The following is a 13,468-nucleotide window of genomic DNA, read 5'->3' on the forward strand; positions in this document are numbered from 1 at the left end:
AGCAACTTCTCAGACAAAGGAATTCCGACGAGGGGCTGGACGACTCCTCCCACAAGGTGTGCTCACAGGCGAATGACGTCATCGACAGGCGTGGAAAACCTCACGCATGCGCACGAGGGTTCAAGCATGTCTGACGTAAAAACATATGAATGAAATCCATATAGTTTTTGAAAAAAAGGACCTATACTTTATTGACAGCCCTTGTATGTATGTATGTATACACACACACACACACACACACACACACACACACACACACACACACATATTATGCATGTGTGTGTGTGTAATGCGACAAACAGTAGGAAATATCAAACATTTTGAAACATTGAATTATTTCAAACATGCAAACATTTTTTTCCTATGTCCCCTAGTTTGTACGAGTTTATTTTGTTTTGTTTTTATTTTTATTTGTTTCATTTTTTTTACATGTTCGAACTAAAATTTCAAATAAAATCGATACAAAAAGAGATGAAAATTTAAAATAATGAGACAAACATTACAAAAAGGTAAATTATTTTAAACCATTTACTTTTACGTATATTAAAATTCGCCAAAAACGAATAAGTAATCAACTGTAATCAACAGTGTAAAAATAAAATAAATATAAAAAATTGAATAAAAAAATCTGCTGGCATTTTGCGTCATTGCGTTTCTCCACCAACCAATCAGATTGCTTCTTTTCTCGCACAACGCATTGCTTCGCTACGCGCGGGCGGATGTTTACGCGCAGTTAGATATGACGATCTCTGTCTGCTGCTCACAATATTACAATATTTTTTGTAAACTTTCGAGTGGTTTCGCTTTGAAAATAGTAAACGAGGCGGTTATTTTGTCGTCGGACAGTATTTGGCATTTTGCTGAGGGCGGAAGTAGACGTGAGTGATCGCTCTTGCTTTCCTTTCGGCGAGGGGGGCAAAGAGCCATCAAGGGCTAGCAGCATTTGGTTTATTAGCATCAGCAGCAGAGGTGAGAGAACTAACAGCTGTTACAGCCACAAAGTCCGCTTCACGTCTTCACACAGCGAGAGTCAACATGTCTGAGACATATGGTATGTTTCTGTGGAGGCTATCACACCGGAATGTCACACACGTTAGCGGCTTCATGGTTTGTTGTGACAGGATGGAGCTAGTTAGCTAGCTGTGTGGTTAGCTCGTGCTAGCTGTGGATTTAATATTTGTAAATAACACCAGCTGTTCATATTTCATTCACAGACCCATCGTAATTAACATGTTTACCTGTAACACCCCTATTGTGTTGTGGTGTTATACTTTGTTTTGTCAAGCAGACGGTAGCTGAAGTCAAACTTTTATCTTTACAGGAAGAAGTCGAAGCATGTAGGATGTTTGCAGACTGTAACCTTATCAGGTTTGATTCAGTTAAAGCGGAGGGACGTAAAGACTTTTTTTTAAACTTTAGGCTAAGTATATTTGTCAAAATTACATTCTGCGTGAAGTTCTTAATTTGTTTTGATGATGCTGTGCCAAAGGAAATAGTAATGCATATAATAATCAAGACGTTCTTTAGATTAGACAGAGATAGATTAGATAGAATTTTATTAATCCCTTGGGAAGACTTCCTCAGGGAAATTGAGGTTCAAGCAGCACTGTATAGCAGCACACAAGAGTATCAAAAGTGAACGTAAAATAAAAGTCTTTCCAATGTGAGGCATTACTGTAAATTACTTCCTTTTTTTCAAAAGCACTGTGACAAAGCTGCACTGTAACATTTCCATATTATAATTTGCTTTTGTGCATTATTATACCTTTATTAAACCATTTGTGTTGGGCTTTAAACCAGTCACACTGATGGAAAAGGGCAGTCAGTCTGTGTGTACACAAACCTAGAATTTCTTTTGTCTTGTTGGCTTGAACTTCAGACTCTTTTAATATCAACCTGATGGCAGATGTGTGCAGAGGCTGTGTGTTTGTGTGTTCTATCCCTGGTGATGTTGCGTGTCGAGCCTGGTAAAGAATTTTGACCCATGTGGGTAAAATACAATGATAAAGATTGATGCTTGAATGATAACAGTGATAAATACAATTTTAAAACTGCCATGGTACCACCCTTTCTGTGGTGATGTCATAGATGATTTGGGAGGGTTGCTTCCAGTCGTTGAATATATTTTGGAAATTTTCTCATTTAAACGGCTTGGCTGCAACACATATACTCATGTTTGCCTCATTGCACCAACGAAAGATGGTAGACCTTCAATTGTGACTGAAAGTACCAAAAACAAACAAAAACCATCAAATTCATTAGAAACAGACAGCCATGGACACCGCTATTAAACACAAGTAATTGGAAATCCCATTAGGAAGGACTTGAGATGAAACGTCGACATATTTCACAAACAATTAGCTGGATATCTGCTGAACATGTAAGACAACACTCAGAGAGGTCCAACTGGGTCAGTTGTTTATACTAACATTAATTACAGTTTCAGGGTTTAACTTGTTTTGCCAAATTGAGCCAGCAGAGAAACGAACATTTAACATAGCTTAAGTTTTACGATGTCCTTCCTGAGACAGCTCCATATTGGTGAAAGGGCAGGGGTGGGTTTGAACTGAGAAACTTTCGTATTGTAAACAAGCACACTTAACCGCTTGTCCACCACCCCTACACATCTTTATTAGATTCCACAGATGCATTTTTTTTCTCGTTATACGTATGCAATTCCAAGTTTCTAGTTTCAATAGACTTCAGCACAATCTTCAAATCTTGTGCATGCATTTCCTGTTTCATGTCATCTGCAAGATCTTGGAGCAAAGTTGCTACATCTGCTGTAGAATCCCCCGAGTATAAATATTTTACCAGCAACAAAATTAGCTCTCATTTTGCAATATACCCGAGAAATGGATGTACTGTATAATATCTGTCAGTTTCAACATAGAGTAAATTTAGTAAATTTTGTGGAAAATCACAGGGGAGTACACCTTGGAGAAATGGGATGATGCCAGCCCAGAATCCAATACTCAGACCCTCCAGGAATTTGCGATGGTAGGATTTCAATAATTTAATTCAAGCGGATGGAGAGATAGATGGATAGATTAATTGTTGAAATCCTGGCATCGCAGTGTGTTCTTCCTAAAAAAAAAACAAAAAAAACAATGAAAGACTTGTCACAGAGACTGCTGGTCTAAGCTTAATGGAATGCTGAACCACCCCACAATGTCAACATAAAAAAAGGTGTTTTTTTTTTTTGTTTTGTTTTTTTGTTTGTTTGGTTTTTTTTTTTTTTTTGCTTTATTTGCAAATTTATTTAAAAGAAAATTTTGCGTGCACCAAGCTTGTGGCATCATATTCAAGAAGGCTTGAGACTGTAATTACTCCCACAGGTGAATCAATGAAGTATGGAACAGAGGTTTTGAATACTTGTGTACATGTGATTTCTTAGTTTTTATTTATAATAAATTTGCAGCAATTTAAAAAAAAAAAAAAACTTTTTTCATGTTGTCATTATGGGGTTGTTGTGAGCCTCACGTTTTCTTGAATATGTCACAAGCTGGGTGCACCTATCTTTGGGCAGTTTTGCCCATTCCTCTTTGCAGCACCTCTCAAGCTCCATCAGGTTGGATGGGGAGCGTCGATGCACAGCCATTTTCAGATCTCTCCAGAAATGTTCAATCAGATTCAGGTCTGGGCTCTGGCTGGACCACTCAAGGACATTCACAGAGTTGTCCTGAAGCCACTCCTTTGATATTTTGGCTGTGTGCTTAGGGTCATTGTCATGCTGAAAGATGAACTGTTGTCCCAGTCTGAGGTCAAGAGCGCTCTGGAGCAGGTTTTCATCCAGGATGTCTCTGTACATTGCTGCATTAATCTTTCCCTCAATCTTGACGAGTCTCCCAGTTCCTGCAGCTGAAAAACATCCCCACAGCATGATGCTGTCACCACCATGCTTCACTGTAGGGATGGTGCCTGGTTTCCTTCAAACATGACGCCTGGCATTCACGCCAAAGAATTCAGTCTTTGCCTCATCAAACCAGATAATTTTTGTTTCTTATCGTCTGAGAGTCCTTCAGGTGCCTTTTGGCAAACTCCAGGTGGGCTGCCATGTGTGTTTTACTAAGGAGTGACTTCCATCTGGCCAATCTACCATACAGGCTTATTGGTGGATTGCTGCAGACATGGTTGTCCTACTGGAAGGTTCTCCTCTCTCCACACAGGAATGCTGGAGGTCTGACAGAGTGGCCATCGGGTTCTTGGTCACCTCTGTGAGTAAGGTTCTTTTCCCTCGATTGCTCAGTTTAGACGGGTGGCCAGCTCTAGGAAGAGTCCTGGTGGATCTGAACTTCTTCTATTTACAGATTATGGAGGCCGTTGTGCTCATTGGGACCTTCAAAGCAGCAGAAATGTTTATGTACCCTTCCCCAGATATATGCCTCGAGACAATCCTGTCTCAGAGGTCTTCAGACAGTTCCTTTGACTTCATGTTTGATTTGTGCTCTGACATGCACTGACAACTGTGGGACCTTATTTGTAGACAGGTGTGTGCCTTTCCAAATTATGTCCAAAGAACTGAATTTACCCCAGGTGGACTTTAAGATGTAGAAACATCTCAAGGATGATCAGTGGAAACAGGATGCACCTGAGCTCAATTTGAGCTTCAAGGCAAAGGCTGTGAATACTTGTGTACATGTGATTTATTTATTTTTAAGAAATTTGCAACAGTCTTTTTAAAAAATTTTTTTACCTTGTCATTATGGGGTATTGTGTGTACAATTTTGAGGGGAAACATGAATTTCCTCCATTTTTGAATAAGGCTCTAACATAATAAAATGTCAAAAAAAAAGTGAAGCGCTGTGAATACTTTCTGGATGCGCTGTAGGTTGACAGAATACACAGTTGTACTTGTCCAAGTGTCAAGTCGACGACCATTCTCCATTATTGACTGTTCTAATTTGATGTAACTGTGCTTCATGGCATTACTAATGGCCTGACACCTTAGATACACTTATTTTAAAATGGCACCCCATCATCCTCTCCTGATGCCCTCTCTCTGTCCATCTTTCTGTTTCACTCTCTTTCCTTGTGTGAAACGTCATCTCAATCAGCAGCATGTATGTAAAAGTGTCAGCACTAATGGTAGCTGGAATAGTCTTTTATTGATTTCACCTCCATCTCCTGTGTTGTCTGTGCTCCTGGCGGGCCAGTAGTACTAAATCATATCTCCAGTAGGCACCTGGCCCCACAGCACTGCAGATCACTTCTAAAAATCAGTAAATAATGATGGTTCAAAGGCACAGCAGGTTACATGGGTATAAATGTGTTCTCACATCCAGGGAATGTTTGTTGTTTGATAAATGATTGAAAATGTCTGTTAAGGAGGCAGCGCAGCGTTCCTCCCTCCCCTTTGGTTTGACATTGACAGCTTGATTGTTTGGTGCAGACGGGAGTGTACAGAGTCTGGGGAGACACTGAAACACTGATGATCGCTTTTAAAGCAGAGCTGTTAGCTTGTGCCTCTGACAGTTCTGTTTTCAGGCCCTTTGACATGATGTGACTGATATCTAACACTCGCTGCCATCTTAAAAAGAAACTTTAATCGCCTATAGGCAGCTTTGCTTAGAGTAGTTGCATGCACAAGAATTTGCCCTCTAGTGTGTATTGCTTGAATGATAAACACCCGCTTCAACAAACAAAATTGTACTGTCGTATAAACTGAGGCGGTGTTGTTTGTTTGGGTTGATGAAGGCGGCTGGTTTTATTGACCTTGTGTGGCGCTCTGCACTCCTCACTATGTAATCATTTGCTCAGCAGGTTATTATTTCTGCATGCAGAGTTACTCTTTAAACCAAAGTTAGACTGTTGTCAAAATCCAGCTCAAGCGTTTAAAGCTGGAGGTGTGTTTTGCTGTTCTGTGCACTAGTCACGAAAAGGCCTGCATTTCTCTGGTTAGGGCTTTTTATTTTATTTATTTTAAACTGTCACCAAGGAGGTTATGTTTTTGTCAAAGGAACATGTTTACTCTCAAACTGGTTTTCCACAAATGGCGGAGCATGGAAACAGTTTATATTTTTAATCACAGCTGATTTTAATGAAAATTGTTTAGAATTTTCCTGCATTAAATTCAGTGAAATTTAGTGGTGATGTGGTTTTTTCAATTGTCGTTGCCAGTATTTAAAGAGCAGGGCAACTAATGTCTGAGTTTAAAATGTTATTATTATTAGTAGTAGTAGTATTTTCATTTTGCCTGATTAAAATACAATTTTATATCCAGATTGCTGAACTTAAATGAGCATTTATTTCATATGGATATTGTCTGTGTTTGCTCTCAGTTGATCTTCACTCTGTCTGCAGTGCACTTGATAGATTATTTTTCTGATCCACATCCTGTGGGTCTGAGACCTCTGTGTGGGTTTAGTGTTCGGAAAAGTGAAGAGAACAAAGTGACTTCTTGCAACCAGACAGCAGTCTTGTGCCTTTTTCAATTACTGCAATGTTTTTTTTTTTTTTTTTTTTTTTTTTTATCATTTTAATTATATTTTTCTTGTCTTGAGTTCCTTCAGACTCATAGAAACTCCTGTAAAAAGTTTTTAAGAGACAATATTTTTAAAATTCAGGCAGTTTTACATTAGGGTGTGATTCAAGCCAACTCGGATTTCAACAAAACCTGGTTCAGAGATGGAACCTACCATAAAACGATCTTTCCCAAAATTTCTCGACTGAAAACGGAACGGTGAAAGGCAGAAATACGCAAAAACTGATATTTCATTAAATTCCCATCTTTCAAGTGATATAAGTACAGAAACAGCATTAGTGAAGGTTACAAATGATCTTCTTATGGCCTCGGACAGTGGACTCATCTCTGTGTTTGTTCTGTTAGACCTCAGTGCTGCTTTTGATACTGTTGACCATAAAATTTTATTAGAGATTAGAGCATGCCATAGGTATTAAAGGCACTGCGCTGCGGTGGTTTGAATCATATTTGTCTAATAGATTACAATTTGTTCATGTAAATGGGGAATCTTCTTCACAGACTAAGGTTAATTATGGAGTTCCACAAGGTTCTGTGCTAGGACCAATTTTATTCACTTTATACATGCTTCCCTTAGGCAGTATTATTAGACGGTATTGCTTAAATTTTCATTGTTACGCAGATGATACCCAGCTTTATCTATCCATGAAGCCAGAGGACACACACCAATTAGCTAAACTGCAGGATTGTCTTACAGACATAAAGACATGGATGACCTCTAATTTCCTGCTTTTAAACTCAGATAAAACTGAAGTTATTGTACTTGGCCCCACAAATCTTAGAAACATGGTGTCTAACCAGATCCTTACTCTGGATGGCATTACCCTGACCTCTAGTAATACTGTGAGAAATCTTGGAGTCATTTTTGATCAGGATATGTCATTCAAAGCGCATATTAAACAAATATGTAGGACTGCTTTTTTGCATTTACGCAATATCTCTAAAATCAGAAAGGTCTTGTCTCAGAGTGATGCTGAAAAACTAATTCATGCATTTATTTCCTCTAGGCTGGACTATTGTAATTCATTATTATCAGGTTGTCCTAAAAGTTCCCTAAAAAGCCTTCAGTTAATTCAAAATGCTGCAGCTAGAGTACTGACGGGGACTAGAAGGAGAGAGCATATCTCACCCATATTGGCCTCTCTTCATTGGCTTCCTGTTAATTCTAGAATAGAATTTAAAATTCTTCTTCTTACTTATAAGGTTTTGAATAATCAGGTCCCTTCTTATCTTAGGGACCTCGTAGTACCATATCACCCCAATAGAGCGCTTCGCTCTCAGACTGCAGGCTTACTTGTAGTTCCTAGGGTTTGTAAGAGTAGAATGGGAGGCAGAGCCTTCAGCTTTCAGGCTCCTCTCCTGTGGAACCAGCTCCCAATTCAGATCAGGGAGACAGACACCCTCTCTACTTTTAAGATTAGGCTTAAAACTTTCCTTTTTGCTAAAGCTTATAGTTAGGGCTGGATCAGGTGACCCTAAACCATCCCTTAGTTATGCTGCTATAGACGTAGACTGCTGGGGGGTTCCCATGATGCACTGTTTCTTTCTCCTTTTGCTCTGTATGCACCACTCTGCATTTAATCATTAGTGATCGATCTCTGCTCCCCTCCACAGCATGTCTTTTTCCTGGTTCTCTCCCTCAGCCCCAACCAGTCCCAGCAGAAGACTGCCCCTCCCTGAGCCTGGTTCTGCTGGAGGTTTCTTCCTGTTAAAAGGGAGTTTTTCCTTCCCACTGTAGCCAAGTGCTTGCTCACAGGGGGTCGTTTTGACCGTTGGGGTTTTACATAATTATTGTATGGCCTTGCCTTACAATATAAAGCGCCTTGGGGCAACTGTTTGTTGTGATTTGGCGCTATATAAAAAAATTGATTGATTGATTGATATAACATTCAGTGCCATCAAGTCCCCAAGTTAGTTTAACTATCAGATGACATAGGGACACAAACTGTTTCATCTGTATACATATTTGGTTGGGGGATCGATGGCGCTGAATATAGGGGCACTCAAAGTCTGGTCATTTTGTGAAATTGGCTGTATTTAAAGGCCGATAACACTCTGTGCCATCAAGACCCCAACAAGATTTCAATGTTATCAACAAATATAGGCCTCAAATGCAACTGAAAAAACATTGGGGTCTTGATAACGCTGGCCACCAGAGGGCGCCAAAGCACTGGACTTCCCAATTTTGAGGAAGTTTAGTGCAACATCAGCCTTTTTTAAAGAAATTTGCATGTGTGGATAAACCAGCATCTCTACTTTATATAACAGCTGGCAGAATTTTGGGGACTCCTCTTATACTGGTTTGATACCCCTTTAAAATCAGGTCATTGGTCAGACATTTGTCTCTCGATCTGCGTCATCTGCAGTACAAGAGTTCATGCAGGACTTATATGCCTCAAATTGCCTTTTCCCTTGGCAGACTTGAGGATTTAGGTATGGGAAAAATAACTTCAGGAAAATTCTTATGTTCTATTGAACAGGACACAACCTTGTTGCCTTGTTGCCAATCCAATACACATGTATTGGATTGACTGTACATAAGGGAAGGAGAATCAAAAGAAAATATCATCAGATCATACATGCATTCATGTGGTAATTCATGCAGCTGAGTTAGCAAGCAAGTGTTAAATGATCTGATTAAAAGGGGTATCAAACTAGTATAAAATTCTGCAAACTGTTATATAAAGTAGAGATGTTAGTTTATCCACTCCTGCAAATTTTGTTAAAAAAGGCTGATGCACGGTCCACCAGGTGGTGCTAAACTTACTAAAAATTGGGCAAGTTGCGTACTTTGGTGCCCCCTGGTGGCACCAAAGTACGAAAGCGTTTTTTCAGTTGCATTTGATAGAGTAGGGCCTATATTTGTTGATAACTTGAAATCTGGTTGGGGTCTTGATGGCACAGAGGTTTATGGGCCTTTAAATGCAGCCAATTTCGCAAAATGAGCAGACTTTGGGCACCCCCTATATTAAGCGGCATCAAACCCCCAACCTAATATGTATGTAAGATGAAAGAGTTTCCCTCCGTAAGTCATTTGATAGTTAAACTAGCTTGGGTACTTAATGGCGCTGAATGTTACACCACTTGAAAGATGGGAATTTAATGGAATACCAGTTTTTGTGTGTTTTTGCCTTGAACTTTGATGACCCCTGGCAAGGATAAATTTGGTTTTTGGTTGAAAACTTTTGGGAAAGTTCGTGTCTTGGTAGGTTCCATCGCTGTGCCATGTTTCATTGAAATCCAAGTCGGCTTGAATCACAGCCTGCCTGATCCTTAAAAAAAAATTTGGCTCTTTTAATGCTGCTTGCATTATATCAGAACAACTGTTTACAGATCATTTTTTCTGTCTGTGTATTTTAGCTGTGTTCTGCTTGCGGCACATGTTGGGGAAAAAAATAAGCGCTGGGTCTGTTCCCCAGAGGGGGCAGTGTGCATGTGACACAGCATGCACATTTGGGACATTTCTGGAAAGCTTTGGTCATGTTGGCAGTGTGCAAGGTTTAATCTCCAAAGATGTCCACCTAAATGAAAAACAACATGCAACGCAACAGTCACGCACACATTATGCTTGTATTGTGTTTCAGGCCTAACGCAAAGGTGATCTTGGGTGCTTTGTATATCAGTGTCTGGCGTTGTTTGAATCCAGGATCACCTATGTGGGTGGTGATAACAAACACCAGTATCGGTAAAACTGGTTGGTCTGCACAGAACATAACCTTTAAAATGCTATATGTTTAACAAGTCTCATTTTTAGTGACTTTTGATTAAGTTGTTTTTCTGAAAGTCTGCAGACAACCATTTCCCTCGTTTAAAGAAAGAGGAAATCAGATTCAGCGTTGGTGCTGCACTAATTACACACTAGGCTTGGTGATTAGTCGGCTAATTTGGGGTTGTTGACTGCGGTAAAAGTAGCACTTAATGGAATTAAAAGGAAAGCTTAAGGATGGTCTCTGAGGACAGCAAAGAGCTGCACATTTAGGGTCTCTGTCAGACTCTGATTTTGCATCGATCTCCGCCTTCTCTCCTTTCAGACTTCCTGTTTAAATTCCTGGTGATCGGCAGTGCCGGGGCAGGAAAATCCTGCCTCCTCCATCAGTTTATTGAGAACAAGTGTAAGTGTCAAGTCCATGAGTAACATCAGATAAGTAAATATGTAACTATATATTACACAGAAACCACTGAGCTGCTCATGTTTTTACATCCATCAGTTTATGTATGACTAATAACCTTTTTTTTTTCCTTTTATATTTGAAAGATGTGGCTACAAGAATATGTTGTGACATTTTTGTTCTTCTCTGCTGTCTTTCTTTTTGTTTTTGTTTTTTCCTTCCCTTCATGGTCCTGCTGCAGTCAAGCAGGACTCCAATCACACTATAGGTGTGGAGTTTGGTTCCAGGGTGGTCAATGTTGGTGGAAAGACAGTCAAACTGCAGATCTGGGACACTGCTGGACAGGAGCGATTCCGGTGAAGTCCTATTTCCTGCTTAGGGTTTGACAAACTCTTTGATAACATGTCAGGTCTGTGGGGACATTTGCTGGTGTAACTCCATCACACTACAGAAATGCCCCAGGTCAAACCATCCAGGCACGCAGCTGATCTGTCTGCATGTCCCAAAAGTTGACAGCTAATATGTGCGTGCGCTCTTGGCGTTTTCCAGCTGTCGGATTCTTCAGCACTGAAGCAGCTGTGTGCTTGTAACATATTCAGGAAAATGTACCACATGGCCGTAGTATCATAACTAAAGTTCTTTCACAATCTAAGCATTGTATTGTCCCTAATATACGACATTTATTCAGTGCATCTGAATACATTTTAAATTCTTGGTCTTAACTGTTCCACCTCCATGTAAAATCCACAACAGTAGGTGGTGCCAAATACTCAGCAAGTGCGCCCCTCAGGACAGCTATAGGTATTTTCACATCCACATAAAGCAGCTCCTGTTGTTCCCCCACAATTTTATTTCTTCTTCTTTCGGCTGCTCCTGTTAGGAGTCACCGAAGCAGACCATTTGTTTCCTTTTCACTTCTGCATCTTCTTCTGTATCTTCCTCTGTCACACCAACCACCTGCGTGTCCTCCCTCAGTGCATCCATAAACCTCCTCTTTGGCCTCCCTTGTCTTCTCCTGCCTGATGGCTCCATCCTCAGCATCCTTCTCCCTATATACCTTGGCTCCCTTCTCTGCACATACCCAAACCACCTCAGTCTCGCCTCTCTGACTTTGTCACCAAATGTCTTACCTGTGCTGTCCAACCTTTTAATTCCTAATCCCATCTATCTTCTTCACTCTCAAAGAAAATCTCAGCATCTTCACCTCTGCCACTTCCAGCTCCGCCTCCTGCGTTTTTGTTTCCACTGCCGCCTCAAAGCCGTACAAGATAGTTGTTCTCACTGCCATCTTGTAAAGTTCCACTCTTGCAGATATTCTTCTGTCACAAATCACTCCTGCCACCATTCTCCACCCACTCCACCCTGCTTTCACTCTCTTCGTCACCTCTCTACCGCACTCTCTATGACTTTTGATAGTTGACCCACAGTTTTATTCCAGTGTGGGTATGTTATTGTATTTTCATTGTGCGTATTTTCATTCACCATTGTGCGCTTTTTAATTCCACCTTTGTCCCCATGGAACATACTCCATATTAGGGGCTGGTGGTTCATGTGTGTTACAGAACAAAAGATAAATATAAAGATATATAAAACTCTTCAAATCACTAGTTGCTTCCTACGTCCATTTCCAGGAAAATCTGAGTACCTTTCAGGTCAGTGAGCAGTCCTTAGAGTATGTTGCAAATCTTATATAATTATGTAACTAAGGAGCAGGCACAAGTGGTGCAGACAGCTGACTGATGGCCCAGTCACACGGCACACGACGATTCCTGAACAAAAGGAAAAAAGTCGCAATTTGTTGAGAAAAGGTGGATGAAAGAGCTTTTTCACTGAATAGCCTGCGAAGCAAGAGCGCAAAAGGGACGAAAGAGGAACTAAATAAAACCGAAGCTAACGGTCTCCACGCTTTAAATGAAACGCACCTGGAGCTACAGCTGGAGCAGTGTGTGTCTGCATCTCGTCCTCATAGCGCCTGAGTCCTGGAGAAACTGCAAACAGAAGCTGTGGAGATCTGTGTGCAAGTCGGTGGACCCACCTGCTCTGGTTCCTCGTCCAGAACAAAAGAGAGATCATCTCCATCATCAGAATCCTCACGGTCTGTCGACATGCTGCATGCCGTCTTGCTCCAATTTAAAAAAAAAAAAAAAAAAAAAAAAAAAAAAACCTCTGGTGTGCCGTGGTGACTGCTGTATCACTGTATTATGTTACTAAGCTATATATAGGTAGATAGATAGATTTATAACAGAAAACTGTCAAAACAGGGAATAAATATAAGTGTAAAGATGATTGAATATATCATAGCATTAAATTGATCAGTCTGTGTGAACGCGCATTGACTCTCCATGTGCTGCAGCTGATCCACAGTGTGAATTCTGTCTTCCAGAGCAGCTCTTTATATAATCATCTGAATCATCTACGTGTTGCCACATGTACATAAGGGGTGGATTGTCATTTCTACACTCATATAAAATAATAAGCGCACGCAGGAGCTTCTGCTCTCGCTGCAGCTGCACTTAAGTACCATCGGAAATGATACAACTTTTTGTTGTTTCAAATTTAGCAGTTGCTTGTGGCAAAATAATTAATTGTATCCACACAAAAGATTAATTCTTCCCTATATAAGGTGCCTGAGCCTGTTGAAGCTGACCCCCCCACCCATATAAAAAAAAAAAAATCCAAGCAAATTTCTGTCATTTCTGACGGTACATGAAAGCAGCGGCAGCAGCAGCAGCGCTCACAAACCGGCTTCTGCACTGTGTGAAAACATTCAGCTGGTTGAACGAAGTCACACTAAACACTAACGTAAAAAAACTAAACAGACGATTTAAAAAATGTCAAGAACGACAGCAAAACAAAACACAGATGAATTGAGGTTTTT

General features: G+C 40.3%; 1 protein-coding gene across 1 annotated transcript in view; it reads left to right on the forward strand.

Moving 5' to 3' along the window:
* Positions 1 to 739: 739 nt before the first annotated feature.
* The window catches only part of rab4b (RAB4B, member RAS oncogene family), a 30,960-nt gene continuing 18,231 nt past the window's right edge, over positions 740 to 13,468 (forward strand). The window contains exons 1-3 of the mRNA XM_034169244.1: positions 740 to 1,051; positions 10,513 to 10,593; positions 10,832 to 10,946. Of these exons, the coding sequence (XP_034025135.1) occupies positions 1,036 to 1,051; positions 10,513 to 10,593; positions 10,832 to 10,946 (212 nt within the window). The 5' untranslated portion in view covers positions 740 to 1,035. The remainder of the gene's footprint in view (positions 1,052 to 10,512; positions 10,594 to 10,831; positions 10,947 to 13,468) is intronic.

The sequence above is a fragment of the Thalassophryne amazonica genome, chromosome 4, assembly GCF_902500255.1.
Source record: "Thalassophryne amazonica chromosome 4, fThaAma1.1, whole genome shotgun sequence".
In the NCBI taxonomy this organism is placed as follows: domain Eukaryota; kingdom Metazoa; phylum Chordata; class Actinopteri; order Batrachoidiformes; family Batrachoididae; genus Thalassophryne; species Thalassophryne amazonica.